The following is an 18,318-nucleotide window of genomic DNA, read 5'->3' on the forward strand; positions in this document are numbered from 1 at the left end:
AAGACTGGGGCTAAAGCACTACAGAGCCACCTAAAATTGCTTTATTGAGATTTCCTGATGTTTGCATTTAATTCGCTCTTTATGTTTTCTTTTACTGCTTTTATATTTCTAAGTTGCAGAAGTTAACTTCTGTCTCCGTGATCCTTTTTAAAAAATTCTATTTTTTATTATTGTAAAACCTTATCAATAGAAAATTATTAGGAAATATTTCATATCTGTGGAATATAGAGCATAATATAGCAAAAGCTCATGTTCTACTTCCTAGCCTGAAGAAAACATTACTAATACAGTTGAAGCTGGGCTGAACCCTTTCTTTTTTTTTTAATTTAAAAAAATTTTTTAAAGAAATTTATTTATTTTTGGCCGCGTTGGGTCTTCGTTGCTGCACGCGGGCTTTCTCTAGTTGCGGCGAGCGGGGGCTACTCTTCATTGTGGTGCGCGGGCTTCTCATTGTGGTGCTTCTCTTGTTGCGGAGCACGGGCTCTACGTGTGCGGGCTTCAGTAGTTGTGGCTCCCGGGCTCTAGAGTGCAGGCTCAGTAGTTGTGGCGCACGGGCTTAGTTGCTCCACAGCACGTGAATCTTCCTGGACCAGGGCTTGAACCCGTGTCCCCTGCATTGGCAGGCAGATTCTTAACCACTGCGCCACAAGGGAAGTCCCGAACCCTTTCTTTTTTGCATCTTTCTGCCTGCTTTCCAGGGGTAACCACCATCGTTAATTTGGTAGTTATCATTCCCATACATTTCTTTGTACTTTATGTTCTTATCTCTGAACCTGTGTATGTGTACAAATTGTTTTGAATGTTTAGAATATTTTATAAATCATGTCATACTGTATTCTTCTGTAATTTGCTTTTCATTCTTGCAGCATTGTTTGAGAAATTAAATTATGTTGATAAGAATAGGTCTAGTGCTTTGTCATAGTATGAATATACTACCTTTTATTTATGCATTTCCTTTTTTGTGGGAATTAGGTTGTATCTAATTTTTTACTATTACATACATTGCTACTATGAATATTTTAGTATGTCTCATATTGCTACTGTGAACTTTTTTTTAAAGTACATTTCCTTGTGCACATGTGTGTGTTTCTCTAGAGCAGGGGTCAGCAAACTTTTTCTGTAAAGGGCTAGTGAATATCTTACCCTTTGCATTCCAAACAGTCTGTCACAATTACTCAGTGCTGCCAGTTTAGCAAGAAGGCAGTTACAGATCATACATAAGCAAATGAGTGTGGCTGTGTGCCAGTAAACCTTTTTGAACACTGAAATTTGAATTTTATATAATTTTCTTGTAACATGAAACATTAGTCTTGTTTGATTTTTTGTTTTCCCCCCTAGCCATTTAAAAATGTAAAAGCCGTATTCTTAGCTTGTGGGCCTTATAAAATCAAGCAGCAGGCCAGATTTGGCTGGGCCATACTTTACTAACATCTGATCTAGGGTATTTCTTAGCAATGGAATTATCGGGTCATGTGCAATTTCAGCTTCACCTAAGTATTGCCAAATTGATCTCCAAAGTGCTTTCACTAGCACTTTTTAAGTTTTCTGTTTATACACATCATTACCTACTTAATAATGTCTGATGTTTTAGTTTTTGCCAGTCTGATGTGGTTATCAGATGGTGGTTTGAATTTGTAATACTCTGGTTTATAGTGAGGTTGAGTATCTTTATTACTGTGTTTTTAAAAATTGTTCATTGTTCATTGAATATTCAAAAAATATTGAGTGCCAACCTAGAGGTAACCCCTATTCTATGTGCCTGTGGTGCGTGAGTAAACTAAACAAAATACTCTATGAGTTTCTTTTTGTTTTTTGGGTTATTTTGTGTGTTTCCTCAGTTCTTAGTTGCTCATGTTTTCTGCACATTTTGTTCTGTTGGAATGTTGGGGTTCTTTACATAGTCTGGATAGGAAACCTTGGTTGAATTACGTGTATTGAACATACATCTTACAGAATTATTACTTGTCTTATTTTTAAACTCATGGAATAATTTTATGAGCAAATTTTTTAAATGTAGTCATTTATTGTTTTTTTCTTAATGTCTTGTGCTTTTTGTGATAGAAGAAATTCTTTGATCTTATTGGTCCCTTATAACTTTACTTTTTTTGGTTTTACTAATCACTGTTCATTTCTTTAGTTTTTACGATAGCAGGAGAGTGCCAGTCGGCTGTTCAGGTTGGGGTAACAGAATCTGAAAATCTATTTGTAGTGTATCTACTTCTTATGTTTTCTTTACATTTAAAAAAGTTTTTTAAAAAGACTATTAATGGGACTTCCTTGGCGGTCCAGTGGTTAAGACTCTGCTCTTCCACTGCAGGGGGCACGGGCTCGGTCCCTGGTCAGGAAACTTAAGATCCCGCATGCTGCGCAGCATGGCCAAGGAAAAAAAAAAAGACTTTATTAAATACTTGGAAACCATATATGTGATAAGGGGTTAATATCCAAAATATATAAAGAACTCATATAACTCATAGCAAAAAACCCAAATAATCCAATTAAAAATAGGCAAAGGACTTGAATAGACATTTTTTCCAAAGAAGACCTACAGATGGCCAACAGATACCTGAAAAGGTGCTCAGCATCACTAATTATTAGGGAAATGCCAATCGAAACTACCATGAGATATAACCTCATGCCTGTTACAATGGTTATTATGAAACCATGGTGACCATGCGCTGTTGGTGGGAGTGTAGATTGGTGCAGCCACTATGGAAAACAGTATGGAGGTTCCTCAGGAGATTAAAAGTAGAACTACCATATGATCCAGCAATTCTACTTATGTGAATATATCTGAAGGAAACAAAAACACTATGTTGAAGAGATATCTGTGCCCCCCTGTTCTGTAGCCGAGACATGGATACAATCTAACTGTCCATGAGTGGAAGAACGGATAAAGATGTTGTGTGTTTATACAATGGACTATTATTCAGACATAAAAGGGAGAGAAATCCTGCCATTTGTGACAACACGGGTGGACCCTGAGAGCATTATGCTAAGTGAAATAAGAATGCTGTGTGATCCCACTTATGTGTGGAATCTTAAAAAAAAAAAAAATCCCAAGCTCATAGAAAAAGAGAACAGATTTGTGGTTACCAGAGGCAGGGCACGGGAGGTAGGGGACTTGGATGAAAGTGGTCAGAAGGTACAAACTTCCAGTTACAGGATAAATAAGTACTGGGGTTGTAATGTATAAAATGATGGGTGGCTATAGTTAATACTCCTATAGGGCTTATTTGGAAGGTGTTAGAGTAAATCCTAAGAGTTCTCATCACAAGGAAAGAAACTTTCTTCCTTCATTTCCTTCCTTCCCTTCCCTCTCTTCCCTTTTCTTTATTTCTTTCCCTAGCTTGCTTGCTTTTCTCTCTTTCCCTCTTTCTCTTTCTCCTTCCTTCTTTTTTCTTTCTTTCTTTCTTTCATCTATATGAGATGATAGATGATAACTGAACATATTATGGTAATCATTTCACAATATATGTAAGTGAAGTCATTATGTTGTACACCTTGAACTTATACAGTGCTGCTCAGTTATATATCAGTAAAACTGGGCAGGGAAGACTTGTTTTTGTTTTTTATTTTTCTTTTTTCTAGCCATGCAAAAGAATTACTTATTATTTTTTAAGAGCAGTTTTAGTTTCACAGCAAAGCGGAAGGTACAGAGATTTGCCATACACCTCTCACCCCCACATCTGCATAGCCTTCACCAGTATCAACATCTCCCACCAGAGTGGTACAACTGATAACCCTCCACCGACAAATCATAGCCCGTAGTTTACGTTCTGGCTCACTCATTGTGTGGTATAGTCTGTGCGTTTGGATAAGTGTGTAATGACATGTATCCATCATTATCATGTCATACGGAGTATTTTCATTGCCATAAAAATCTTCATTGTTCTACCTATTCATCCCTCAGCCCCTCCACCCTCACCTCACCTTGGCAACTACTGATCTTTTTACTATCTCCATAGTTTTGCCTTGCCCAGAATGTCATCTAGTTGAAATCATATAGTAGATCGCCTTTTCAGGTTGGTTTCTTTCACTTAGTAATAGGCATTTAAAGTTCTTCCGTGGATTTTTTTTTTTTTTTCCGTGGCTATTACTAAGTGAGTTCTTGGTATATTTTGGATAAAGTCCTTTATCAGATGTGTTTTTTTTGCAAATATTTTCTCCTGATCTTTGGCTTGTTTTCTAATTTTCTTGGCAGAGCAAAAGGTTTTAATTTTAATGAAGTCCAGTTTATCAGTTCTTTCTTTCATGGATTATACCTTTGGTGTTTCATCTAAAGAGTCATCACCATACCTAAGAGTCATCTAGATTTTCTCCTATGTTATCTTCTAGGAGTTTTATAGTTTTGTATTTTACATTTAGGTCTGTGATCCATTTTGAATTAAATAACTTGCTAAGATTTTGATTGCGATTGCACTGAATTTATTGATAAAGTTGGAAAGAAATGACATCTGGACAGTATTGAGTCTTCCCATTCATGAACATGAAATATCTCTCCATTTTTTTAGTTTTTCTTTCATTTCATTTATCAGTTTTGTAGGTTCCATCATAAAGATTTTGTACATATTCTGTTAGCTTTATAGCTAAGTATTTCATTCTTGGGGGTGCTAATGTGTTACTGTGTTTTTAATTTCACATTTACCTTGCTCATTACTGGTATATAGGAAAGCATTTAATTGTTTTGTATTAACCTTGTATCCTGCAGCCTTACTATAATTGCTTACTAGTTCCAGTAGGGTTTTTTTGAGTGATTCTTTCGGATTTTCTACCTAGACGATCATAGTATTTCAGTCTTTCTTTGTCTTTCTTTACCTTGACATGTTTAAAGTATACTGGACAGTTATTTTGTAGTTTGGGTTTGTCTGATGTTTCCTCATGATTAGATTTAGGTTATGAGTTTTTATAAGGAATGCCTTGGTAGTGATCTTTTGTCCTATTGCTGGTGAAATTAACTTTGATCATTTAGTGTTTGCCAGATTTCTCCACTGAAAGGTACTATCATTTTCCCCTTTGTAATTAATAAATATTTTGTGGGAAACTACTTTGAAGCAATATAAATGACATATTTCTCTTCAGATTTCATCCATTAGTTTTAGCTTCTTTCCATTTATTTATTAGTTTCAGCATTCCTTGATGATGCATTCCTGAATCATTTTTTATTATAACGGTTTTGTTTTGTGAATTATATTCATAATTTTCAAATGTTAACTCTTGCTTTTAGAATAAACCCTACTTGATTGTAATATTATTCTTTGTCTATCACTGGATTTGATTTACTGATATTAAGGGTTTTATATCTGTCTTCATGAGAGAGTGCTTGGTAATTTCCTTCCTTAAATGTCGTTATCAGGTTTAGGATCAGGTATACTGACTTCATAAAATGAGCTTCAAAGTGTTCCTTTTTTTTTATTTTCTGGGAAAGTTTAGGTAAATTTGTTGCTATATTTTACAAGTTTGAAAGAAATTATGGGAGAAGCCTTCTGGGTCTGAGTTTCTCTTTACAGAAAGATTTATAATAATTCAGTTTCTTTTATTGACAGCAGTGTTCAAAAATTTTTTTTCTTGTGTCAATTTGGTAATATCTGTGCCCTCATAGGTGTTTAAGTTTGCTTTCTCTAGTCAACTAAGTCAGTTCCTACCCATCCATCAAATTTTCACCTTTCATCAGTTTAGTTACATCTCTCATCTGCTATTATCTTCTTTCTGGGTTCATTTTGTTCTTATGGGTTTCTGCTTTTTACCCCTCTTTCCATTACTGTCATTTTACTGGAGGGGTATGGAGAAAAATGCATATATTTAATTTACGATGCTTAACTGGGATCTCTCTTTAACCTTTGTATTAACTTTCAATTTTGTAAGTACAGTATAGTGGACATAATTTTCCATTCTGATTCTTACGAGTGTCAACCATAACAGGATATTGAAGTGTGTTGATACTCTCAAGGACTTTTGAGGGTTCAGAGCTTTTGTCCCTAGTGCAAGTTGCCCTAAAATTTATGTTTTTAGAATTTGCTTGCTTTTTGTAATTTATTTTTTCTCATTGGCAGTTATCACTTTCATGAGGTTATTTTTCTTTCATCTGTTAATTTATAGCTTCTAATCTGTCAATTAGGAAATCCTGTGATTACACTTGATTACTTAGAACTGTATGTACGGAACCTTGCTTCTTTAGAGCGTACACAATATAAAATCTCTTGACTTTTCACTGCTTAGTGGCCTTTTTTGTTAACTTGCCTGACTCTCAGTGATGGATAGAGTCTTTATAGACTAGTAATCATCATAGTTTATTACCTTTTCTGTGTTGGTAGCATAACTTAAACTTAACCCTTTCTTTTTTTAAAACACAGGTTCATTTTACATTTGATTTTTGAAAATTGGAGTGGAGGATAATTTTAGATTTATAGAGAAGTTTCAAAGATGTTAGAGAGAGTTTCTGTATACCATTTACCCATCTTCCCCTAAAGTTCCCAACTTAGATAATTGTAGTATGTTTGTCAAAAACTAGGAGATTAACCTGGGCATAACACTATAGCCTAAACTACAGACTTGACTTGGATTTCACTAGTTATTTCATTAATGTCCTTTTCCTTTTGCACAGTCCAGTCCAGGACACCACATTGCATTTGGTTGTCATGTCTCCTTAGTCCCCTCTGATCATGACAGTTTCTTTATCTTCCCTTATTTTTCATAACCTTGACAGTTTTAAAGAGTTCTGGTCAGGAATTTTGTAAAATGTTCCTCAATTTGGGTTTATCTGATGTGTTCTTTTGACTAAACTGGCATTGTGGGCTTTTGGGAAGAAGCCACAGAGTTGAAGTCGCATTTTCATCACATCATGTTAAGTATGCTATGAATAAGACATCACTTCTCATGTTAACTTTGATGATCACTTAGCTGAGATAGTGATTGGTAGGTTTCTGTCAGTTTACTTTTTTCCTTTTTCTATAGTTGACTCTTTGGAAGTGAGTTACAAAGTTCAGCATATACTGAAGGGAAAGGGAATTCAGTTCCATCTCTTAGAGGAGAGTTTGTACATGTATCATTTGGAATTCTGTAAGGAAGATGTGTCCCTTCTCACCATTTATTTATTTATTCAATTATTTATATCCATGTGGATTCATGAATATTTATTTTATTAAGGAGAATTATAATTCATATCATCATTTTTTTAAAAAAACGCCTTCTTCCTTTCTGGCCCTACATAATACTCCAGGCTTATCTTGTATTTTTCCTGCGTCATCTCTAGAATCAGTCATTTTTCCTAGGAGCTCTGGCTCCTTGTATTGGAGAATGGTATTTAGAAAATAAGATCTGGTTGTAGGTGTGCTTGTTGCTACTGGGGTATCACTGCTTCTACACCTTCTGAGGACAGACCCTTAGCTCTGTATACTAACCCATGGAACAGCATATCTATATTCGTGTCTGTATCTATTAATCTATATGTGTATCAAATAAAAGTTGGTACTGATATCTCTTCCTCTAATCTAGCACCACTAGAACGAACAGTTCATTCTAGCTTTCCTCTCTTTTTTTCATAACTTCTTTTTCTGAAAGGGAGACACCTTGCTCCTGTTATCTACTATTTACTTACTTATATTTACATTATACATGTAAAGAAGTTTCAGATTTACTCATGATGACTTGTTTCCTCCTGTTTCATGATATTTTGGGTTGTGAACTCATTTTTTTGGGAAACTTTTTGAGGCATTGAAATTTTATTTTTTTTAGAGAAGATTTATATTTGATTCTGCTAGTCATTTAGAGGTTTTGGTGATTGTTTTTTTGCCTTTACAAACAGTTTTTTACTGTGGAAAAATATATGTAACGTAAGATTTATTGTTTTAACTGTTTATAAATGTACAAGCGTAGATTGGCATTAAATACATCCATAATGTTGTGCAGCCATCACCACTATCCATTTCCAGAACTTTTTCATCATCCCAGACAAAAGCTCTGTACCCATTAAAAAGTAACTCTACATTCTCCTCTCCCTCCAGTCCCTGGTGACCTCTGTTCTGCTTGCTCTCTGCATTTCCCTATTCTAGTTACCTCATATAAGTGGAATCATACAATATGTGTCCTTCTCTGCCACTATTGCACTCATTGTAATGTTTTCAGAGTTCATCCATATTGTAGCATGTGTCAGAGTTTCATTTCTTTATGGCTAAATAACACTCCTCTGTATGTGTGTGTGAACACAGCACATTTTGTTTATCCATTCATCTGTTGATGGATATTTGGGTGGTTTCACCTTCTGGCTCTTGTGAATAATGCTGCTGTGAACATTGGTGTACAAGTGTCAGAGTCCATGCTCTCAGTTATTTTGGGGTATATATCTAGAACTAGGATCACTGGGTCATAGGGTAATTCTGTGTTTAACTTTTTGAGGAGCTGCCAAACATTTTCCACATTGGCTGCACTATTTTATATTCCCACAAGCAATGCGTAAGAGTTCCGATTTCTCCTCATCCTCACCAACACTTGTTATTTTCCATTAAAAAAAACAGCCATCCTGACGGGTGTGAAATAGTATCTCATTATAGTTTTGCTTTGCATTTCCTTAACATCTGGTGATATTGGGCATCATTTCCATGAGACTCTTTTAATTATGGACTTTTCTGGGCCACATAGGTTATGAAGATTCTGGTACCAAACCTGAGTGATTGTGAGCTGATGTTTAGGAATTCCCTAAACATGGGGTGGAGAGATACACTTTATTTGTCATTATTAGTTCACCCCCAAACCCAGAGCCAACGGCAAGATGTCATAATTATCCCTACTGTCTCTTTCTTCAGTGAGATTCTTTTTTCTCCCCCCCGCCCCCCCCAACCCAGTTCACCCAATTGGATTGTCACCCTTCAGGTCTTCTGGTCTATGATCTGACCTTTCGTTTTACTGAGGCTCCAAACCTGGTCTTCCCAGCCTCTGGGCCTCAGGTTTTTGTCATATGGCTCAAAAAACAAATGCCAGCTTCAGAACTTCATTTATTTCTCAGGTTCCCACTTCATAGCTGTTTATGGCTTCGGGGTATTTCAGGCATGCACTTAAAATTTTTCTTAAACTCATCGTGAGCGTGTTTGGTGTTCTGATCTGGAGAGTTATTTCTAACATTGAGTTCACCCTGATGCTAACACAGAAAACCTTGGTTTGTCTCTTTTCTGCTAAAAGGCAGAGATGATTGGCTGAGGTAAAGAAAAGGCTGGTGGTCTGGATTTAGTTCTCATAAATAAGGCAAGCAAATTAACAGGTACTAGTTTCTAGAACCAGTGATCAAATACGGTGGAGATGCAGGGTTGATTTTTATGTATTTCATATTCATGTATCCCCATCCACATTTTTATTATATTTTACTGATTTGAGCTTTTTTTCTGTAGCAAGCTCACACATATGGATGAGTGTAAATTAGCAAAAACAGATTTTAATGTGTTCTTTTTCTCTTTAGAGGAAATAATCAAAAGGCAAGCAAATTAAAAGAAAATCCTGACTAAGCAAAGAGTTTGGGAAATGCTCAATTTTATTTTGTATTGAATGGCTCTATTAATGAATACTTATCTGAGTTTGTTTTTATTTCAGCGTTGGCTAGATCAGAATCTAAAAGAGATAGAGGTTTTAAAAGGAATTGGAGCTTTGATCATGGAGAAGAAAGTGAAGGAGATACAGATAAAGAGTAAGAATGTTTTTTTCCCCCTCAGATGTTTTATAAGAATGAAACTTTTCATTAGATAAACAATTTTATTCCATGGAAATATTTTTAAGAGTATGGTATTCTTAAGAAAACATTGAACTCTTTTACAGTAGCATTAAGGAAAGAAAAAGCAGTTCTTTTATTGGTATATAATTTTGTGGTTATATTTCTTCATCTTTTGAAATGTATAAATATGTGCATATAGTACATGTAACCTTATAATTAAAAGTTGACCTGGGCTTCCCTGGTGGTGCAGTGGTTGAGAGTCCGCCTGCCGATGCAGGGGACACAGGTTCGTGCCCCGGTCCGGGAAGATCCCACATGCCGCGGAGCCTGCGCATCCGGAGCCCGTGCTCCGCAACGGGAGAGACCACAACAGTGAGAGGCCCGCGTACAGTAAAGAAAAAAAAAAAGGCGACCATACTACAGGATTCCTATTAAAGAAATTGTTCTTTAAAAATAAAAAATAAAAAAATACGGCATTCTGTTCACGTAGTGATTTGAGAAGCCACCATTTATCAGGAGTAAATGAACCCACATTACGATTCCTGAAATTTGTAAGAAAGTTTAGTGTCTTTCTTTCCAGTTGTGACTCACCCTGCCCCCCACCACATTCATCTTAGATTGCTAACAGAGAAAGCAGAAACCCTGTAAATGATAAACACAGGTGTTGACCCAGACAGACGTTATGCAAAGCGTTCATTACACTTTGTTAATGTACTTGGAATGACTGCTGTAACTTTTTAAATAGTTTTAATAGAGCCTTTTGCATGTTATGAGATTTGTATTACAAATTTAGTATGGCTATTAGTTTCTTAGTTTACTGATCTGGTTTTCCACTGGCCAGAACAAACAGCAAATTAAGAGACACACAAATATATACACTAAAGTTCTACCAAAACTGCAAATATTTTTTAGAAATTTTACACAAGAAGTCATTCAGAGTATATTGGCTAAATATTGTAGGTGCTTCACTTCTGTCTGGGCAACAGCTCCGTTCATCATTACCACTTTATGTGCCTTCACCTATGAGATGTTGAACTGAAGTGAAGTTTTATTTGAGGGAGAGCTTTGAACTGGTGTGTTTCTCACTCAAAATTTGTATTTTATGGTTTTCTTTCTTTCATTTCTTTTTATTTCTGATTATATTTTATAACAGACATTTGTTATTTATGTAGTTTTGAAAAATTGGAATTAAATCTGAAATTGAGTAGACGACTTGTAAACGTTAAAAAGTATCCCACCTTTTTTTTTTTTTTTTTGTGGTATGCGGGCCTCTCAGTGTTGTGGCCTCTCCCGTGAGGAGCACAGGCTCCGGACGCGCAGGCTCAGCGGCCATGGCTCACGGGCCCAGCCGCTCCGTGGCATGCGGGATCCTCCCGAACCGGGGCACGAACCCATGTCCCCTGCATCGGCAGGCGGACTCTCAACCACTGCGCCACCAAGGAAGCCCAGTATCCCACCTTTTAAGCATTTTTGTAAAATGTTTGCAGGAGAGAATTTTTAGCATTAAAAAAGTTGGGATATATACAAACAATAATGAAACAAACATTTTACATTTTTGTTATAAATAGCTAAGATTTTACTAAAAATAGCTTAGCAGAATTGTCTTCAGAAGGGTGTATTTTGACTTTGTTAGAAGATTTGTCATGATTATATAAAAAAAAATGTGTCTTTTAAGGTGCTACCTGTCCTGTATGTTTCACTTATGAATTTTACTCTTTGGTTTATCACTATGTTCAGATTAACATGAACTGTTAATAGATATATCGGTTTTTTAGAATCAGGTCAATGATTCTCAGTAAAGGGTTGGTATTTCCCACAATGGTAGAGGTATAACTATTTTATTGGGTTAATACCATTGCAGTTACTTTCTTTTCATTAACTAAAGTTTTCTTACCAGTATGTTTCTTTCCCTCTACTTTGTTTTTCAGCCCCTTTCCCCTAATTTAAAATCCAAGACAGAAAGGAAAAATGAGTGACTATTTATGAAATCCATAGTTAAGAAAAGCAAAATTATGTGTTCATTAATGGCAGAGGTCAGGAAACAGTGGCTCATGGGCCCAGGCTGGCCCACCCCTGGATTTTTGTTATAGTTTTGTTGGAACACAGCCACACAGATAGTCTGTGGCTACTCTCATACTACAGTGGCAAAGCAAAGCGGAGTAGTTGCTGCCAAGACTGTATGGCCTGCAAAGTCTAAAATATTTACTCTCTGGCCCTTTACAGAAAAAGTTTGCTGATCTCTATATTAGGTGAGCACAGAGGCTAAAACTTCTGAATTTAATGTATGGGTTGTAATTGTCACTTAAGGCTTTTTCCCCTTTATTTTCTGTGTAGTGAGGCAAATCTACTCAGTGTAGATGAAGATGAGGATTCTGAAACCTCAAAAGGAAAAAAGGCAAGTGTTACTTTCTATTTATTTATTTTTTTAGGTTATATACTAAAAACTAAAGCTTCAAAAGAAGATTTGTATTTTTGATTGTAAGTCCCAACCACCCACTTTCCTACCCCAAAGGCAAATGGTATTCCCAGTTTCTTGTTTATCCCATCAGAAGTATTTTATTTATCACAAAGAAAATATATATTCTCGCCCCACCTTTTTTTTTTGTTTGTTTTTGCGGTACGCGGGCCTCTCACTGTTGTGGCCTCTCCCGTTGCGGAGCACAGGCTCCGGACGCACAGGCTCAGCGGCCATGGCTCACGGGGCCCAGCCGCTCCACGGCATGTGAGATCTTCGCGGACTGGGGCACGAACCCGTGTCCCCTGCAACGGCAGGCGGACTCTCAACCACTGCGCTGCCAGGGAAGCCCAAGAAGTGCTTTAATAAAGCCTTGTGCTTATACCTGTTCACATCTTTACAGTGTATTTGTAGGATAGATTTCTAAAATTGCAGTTGCTATTTCAGGAGGTAGATTTACATGTGATTTTGCTAAATATTGCCAAATGCCTCATTCATAGGAATTAGCATTAGCCATAACTGCTAGCACTGTATGAGAGTTTTCTCTTCTAACTTTGGGAAGTATGTGGTCAAACTTGAATTTTTGCCAATCTGACATAGTACCCTCTTTATATATTTCCTGTACTTACAGTTGAATAGTATTTTAGAGACTTTTAAAGTTACTTTTTTCTCCCTGTCTTTGTGGGGTTTTTTTCCCCCACATCTCTATTTTGACATAATTTCGGGAGTTTATAGAATTTAAAGTTTTTCTCTATAAGGCTACTCACACTGAAAAACTATAAGGTTTTTTACATTGCAGTTTTCTCTAGCTTTTATTTTAACATTTTGATTCCTTAGAGTGGGGCTATTTAGGTGTTCTTCAGGTGGACACAAATATAGTGAGCTTTGTAGGTAAAAGTAAAAGGTGTTTTTCATCATGATCTTCTGTGACATTGGTCTTTAACTTGAGGGGGGGTTGCTTGCAGATGCCCTTTTTTTTTTTAATGTTGATACTTTTAAAGTAAAATAAAACTTATATGACACTTACGTATCCTGTGATCTCTAAAGATAATTCAGAATTGATACTCAGCATCATCTGTCTTAACAGTACATGTACAACAACATTGTAAATCAACTATATTTCCATAAAAAAACTTAAAGAAATACAGGTACCATTTCCTCTTTAACAGGTGGAAATTTATATTTTTCCTTCTTCTCCTTAAATTCATATTTCTGTTCAGTTTTCCCACAAAATTTTAACATTATATGTGTATTTTAACTTCACATGATGTATTTTTATGCAATTGAAAATCTTTTAATTACTCTGTCATACTGTATAGATATATATTCACTGAATAAAAAGATATACATTCACTGAAATTTAATATTAAATGATCTTTTCACTAAAAGTTGCAAGTATTAATTTTTTTTGCTGGATTGAGTTATCTTTATATTTACTAATAAACATGTAATTTATAATTATTAAACCTATTGTATAGAATTATATTGGAAATGTATTTCTTAAAGTGATGGTGTTGATGTTTTCCTTCCTTATTCATTTAGTTCATGTGTCCATAAATAAATGTTATTTATTGGTCTAATAAAACTTTCAACAGTGATTTTCTTTTTAAACTTTTTAGATGTAAGTGCTGAGAAATCTTGGTCATATAATAAATAGATGGATATAGAAAGAGTTTTGCTATAGCATTATCATTCAGTTCTTTCCTTTTGAATTAAATGGCAGGAAAATCACCTAGCAATGTAATAAAAGTTTAAAAGTTAAAAATAATTTGTAATCCAGCCTCTGGATTTATTGTCTTTCTGAATTTGGGGGAAATATACTAAAAAGGCTTTATCAAGACTTAATGATTGGCTAGTAGTTACACTTGTTACTTTTAAATTCCTTTTAGATTCCTATTTTTTAACCAGATAATCTCAGAAATAATTGGAAAAATTGAAATCTTGTTAATTTCTAATTGGCTTTTGCCAATTTTTTTCGTAAAAATAATTTTGTAAAATATTGTGGGTTTTTTCTTTAAAAGAACTGCATATTTAACTCTCTTGATCTATGGAAAATGTCTACATATAACTTACTTGTCAAGGCCAATTCATAGTACAGCCAGTCAATTAAATCAAATGTATTATTTATCTATAATAAATAGTGTTTTTTTTCTGTTTTCATTTCATATATACATGTTAATCTGCATCTTCATGATGACATTTCACTTTAGAATTCTAGGCAGAAAAATGTAGCCTTGGTGTTTTTTTTTTTTTTTTTTTTTTTTGCGGTACGCGGCCCTCTCACTGTTATGGCCTCTCCCGTTGTGGAGCACAGGCTCCAGACGCACAGGCTCAGCGGCCATGGCTCACGGGCCCAGCCGCTCCGCGGCATGTGGGATCTTCCTGGACCGGGGCACAAACCCGCATCCCCTGCATCGGCAGGCGGACTCTCAACCACTGCGCCACCAGGGAAGTCCTGCAGCCTTGGTTTTGACCTAAGTTTTTTTACCTGGTTGTAATAAAGGCATGCAAATTTAAGGGTTTGTTGGTTTTGTTTTTGTTTTTTTAATGCTTTCTTTGAGTTGTTTTCACGTGATTTGTTCCTTGGGGCAGTGCTTTTCTTGATAATAACTGGAGTAGAAGATACAAAGTCATTGAATGCAAATTTTTATTACTTTTGCTTTTCCATTTTGCATTATTGTTGTATTAAGAAAATCTTAATTTGGTCCAGAACACCCAGTTTCTAACCTGTGGTTCACTTTTAACAGAAATATATATAAAACGGGGAAAGATACGAAGCCCTACTACTGTTTCATGTGCCAAAAGAGATTCCAGATACTATTATGTCAAATTGTTCCTTTCAGGAGTATTTTAGACTCTAGTACAATAAATGAGAATTATGTCTTTTGTAAAGTGGAAAAAGGTTTGGTGTGAAAGTGGAGATAGGAAAGGAGATATTATATGTACCTTTCCTACAGATGGGTTTTAAAGTAAATCAATTTAAGAAAGTGTTAAAGTGGAGATTGAGGATTTAGGAGTTGATTTTCTTAAAATTATCCATGCCCAGTTGTCCTTTAGAAAGTCTTTGTGTATCCCAGGGTTTTAAGTATCCCTGGATTTTTAATGGCTTGTGAGTAATATGTAGGTCCATATGGAACATTGGTTTAAACTAATATAGTCCCTTTTTTGCATTCAAAAAAGAGCATGGAATTAGGAGAAAGCCTTTATTTTGGTTCAGAGTGTCTTAGTGTTCCCTTTCTCTTCCACAGAATAATCTCTTTGCCTTTGGATTTCTGCAGTTTCATTATACCTCTTTATATAAAGGATGCGTATCTTTTATTAATTCTGAAAAAATTTTAGTTATTATCTCTGAATATTGCCTTTCCTCATTTTTTCTGGAACTAACTTTTATTAGATATGATAAGGCCATCATTTTTTTCCATGTCCTACATATATTTTATATGAAAAAGAAAAAAAAGAAAGGATAAAGGGCAAAGAAAGAAATCATCCCTGTACCATATCCTACATGGTTTCCTCAGCTTTGTCTTCCAGTTCACTAACTTATCTTCAGCTATATCTAATATGCAATTTAATCTATCCATTCTTTCTTTTTTAAATTTCAGTGACATCATTTGTAGAACTTCTGTTGGTTCTCTTTCAAAATTTTGTTTTTCATAGTGTCTAGTTCTTTCTGTACTGTTTCAGTTTCCATTTTGTTTTTAAGAATTTCAGTGCCTTTAATATATGTTTTTAATGTGTCTAATCATTTAATAGATTCTTTTAGGTTATCTTATTTTCTTATTTTAGGTGCTAAATTTCCTGACTACTTTTTTGTTTTAGTTAAATTGGCTTCGTCATGTGTGATAAGTTTGGGTGGAAGGTACCACATGTTGATAACTTGCACATTTAGCAGTCCCAATGAGATACACATTCATACAGCAAATATGTATTGAGCACAGTGTTCTAGATGATAGAGAGCAAAACAGACAAGTTTCTTATTCCTATGGAGCTTATATTTTGGTAACTGGCTGTTTATTAGTTATTTATTAGTTATTAATGATTAATGTTAAAACATAAGGGTTGGCAAACCAACGCTCACAGGCCAAATCTGGCCCACAACCTATGGTCTATGAACTAGAATAGTTTTTACATTTTTTAAATGGTTGAAAAAAATCAAAAGAATACTGTTTTGTGACATGTGAAGATTATATGAAGTTCAAATCTGTATCCATAAATATTTATCGGAAAACAACTGTGCTTATTTGTTCATGTATTGTCTGTGACTGCTTTTGTACTATAAGAACAGATTTGTTTCAGCAGAGACTGTGTGACCCTCAAAGACTAAAATATTTGCTGTCTGACCCTTTACAGAGAAAGTTTGCTGACCCCTGTATCATTGTTTATACTGTGTAAATATTTTCTGTACAGATTGATATCCAGTTGAGGGCAACATAGCTTTTTTGGATGGCTGGTATATTAGAGTAGTTAGGCAGAATATCAGATTTTAGGTCTGCTTGCAACTATCTACTCTATAGGATGGTTGTGAGAATTATGAGAACATGTAATCCACCTAGTACTTGGCACTAGCAAATCTTCCATAAATAGCAGTGTTATTGAACCTTTGTAAGCTGGTTTTCCTTTTCAAATAACGATGTGTTTATAGTTGCTTTTCTGACATCAGTTACGGCCCATGTTTGTAGTTTTATAATCATGTGATTTTTTTGTGCTAATCCATTTGTCCACAGGAGTTCTCCTGATGTTGTGCTTGCATTAGCTAGAAAGCTCTGTTAGGCTGCTAAATAAGGGGTTGGAGGGGAAGGAGAATTAAAGTTTTTCAGGGGCCTTTAGACTGAATATATCATCTTCTCTTTAGTAGTAGTAGTGCTCTAATCTGTGATTTAGCCATAAAGCGTTCAATTTTTACTTGTTTACACCTTATTTCTCCCAATAATTTGATGTAGATTACCAAGAGCACAAATAAAATGAGAGAAAATAAAAATTATTAATTTCGTAAAGAGATGTAGATGTGCCACGCATCTAATACAATTTATATGTTGTATTTTAATTCAACAGGTATCTCTTAAATTTTCTTGCACCTGGAATTATGTCCTATAGGTTTATGACTGTGTGAGAGGAGAATCTTTTACAAATGTACATCCTGTGATTCTCCTGTGGAGTGATATCCTCCCCCACCACCCCAGCTACTTTCTAAGTATAACAAATAGTAAGGAACCTTTCCTAAGGGAATTTGACAATACAGGAAAAGGTTTTCATGAGATATCTGCAAAACCAGAAGTACTGGTTGTCTTATTGCTGACTGAAGTGCGTGTAGCTTTTGATAGTACCTTAGGGCAGCAGAATTGGGAAATTTAAGAATTTGCCTTATGCAAATCTTGCTCTATTGATGGACTTTGGGTTGTCTATTGCTATGCCTAAATGCTTTCTTAAAAAGAAAATTTGGAAATGTTTAAGCACTTGATCAGAAATATGTTGAATTAGCTGAATTATATGCCTATATATTGGGTGAGATAATTTTGGCTTAACCAGTTCTTAAGAGGAAGGATTAGCTTTCTACATTTATATAAAGGAATTTTTAGTGCAGTTCCTTTGATTTTGAGATTTTCTGTATCCTAATGATTTTGAGTGTTATCTGGAATAACATAGTTTGGTTTTGCCTCTTGTTAAGAATTTATATGTCTACAAATAATACTATAAAAATTCCTTATACAGTGTAGTATGGGAAAGCATAGGCTTTGGAGTCAGGTCAGTACTTTGTTCAAATCCTTTTAACTAGTTCAGACAAGTTACTTTGCTTTTTAAGCTCAAGGATCTAATAGCATAGGGGTAGAGTTTCAGTAAAGTTTAAGGCGGTATATGGTGGAGAGATTTTGTTGGAGAAAGAGACTTAAAGTGGGAAATTTGAGCATGTTAATCCTATCACTCAGTAGCATCAAGTAATTGACCTGATACTTTAGGTGCAGTTTCTGAATCCCAATCTGAAGAACTACTGAAATGTATAAAATATGGAGATTAAATGAGATATTGAATATAAAGTAGTTAGTATAATGCCTATCCATAGTAAGCACTCAAATATTAGTTGTAATTATCTATGTACGGAGGAATGAAATTATATGGTTAGTCTTTAATGGAAACTTTTGCTTCCCAGATTCTTTTTTTTAAAAAATTTATT

The 18,318-nt window shown here is 35.1% G+C and overlaps 1 protein-coding gene across 10 annotated transcripts in view; it reads left to right on the forward strand.

Annotated features, from left to right (window-relative positions):
• Positions 1-18,318, forward strand: part of SENP6 (SUMO specific peptidase 6) — a 101,070-nt gene that overhangs the window by 8,079 nt on the left and 74,673 nt on the right. For 5 of the 10 annotated variants that reach the window (XM_019929311.3, XM_019929317.3, XM_019929308.3 and 2 more), the window contains exons 2-3: positions 9,577-9,670; positions 12,029-12,089. The exons of 1 other annotated variant lie outside the window; for it this stretch is intronic. In XM_019929311.3, coding sequence (XP_019784870.2) covers positions 9,577-9,670; positions 12,029-12,089 — 155 coding nt within the window. The remainder of the gene's footprint in view (positions 1-9,576; positions 9,671-12,028; positions 12,090-18,318) is intronic. 4 more of the 10 variants (XM_073789369.1, XM_019929312.3, XM_019929313.3 and 1 more) reach the window with 2 other exon arrangements.

The sequence above is a fragment of the Tursiops truncatus genome, chromosome 12, assembly GCF_011762595.2.
Source record: "Tursiops truncatus isolate mTurTru1 chromosome 12, mTurTru1.mat.Y, whole genome shotgun sequence".
NCBI lineage: Eukaryota > Metazoa > Chordata > Mammalia > Artiodactyla > Delphinidae > Tursiops > Tursiops truncatus.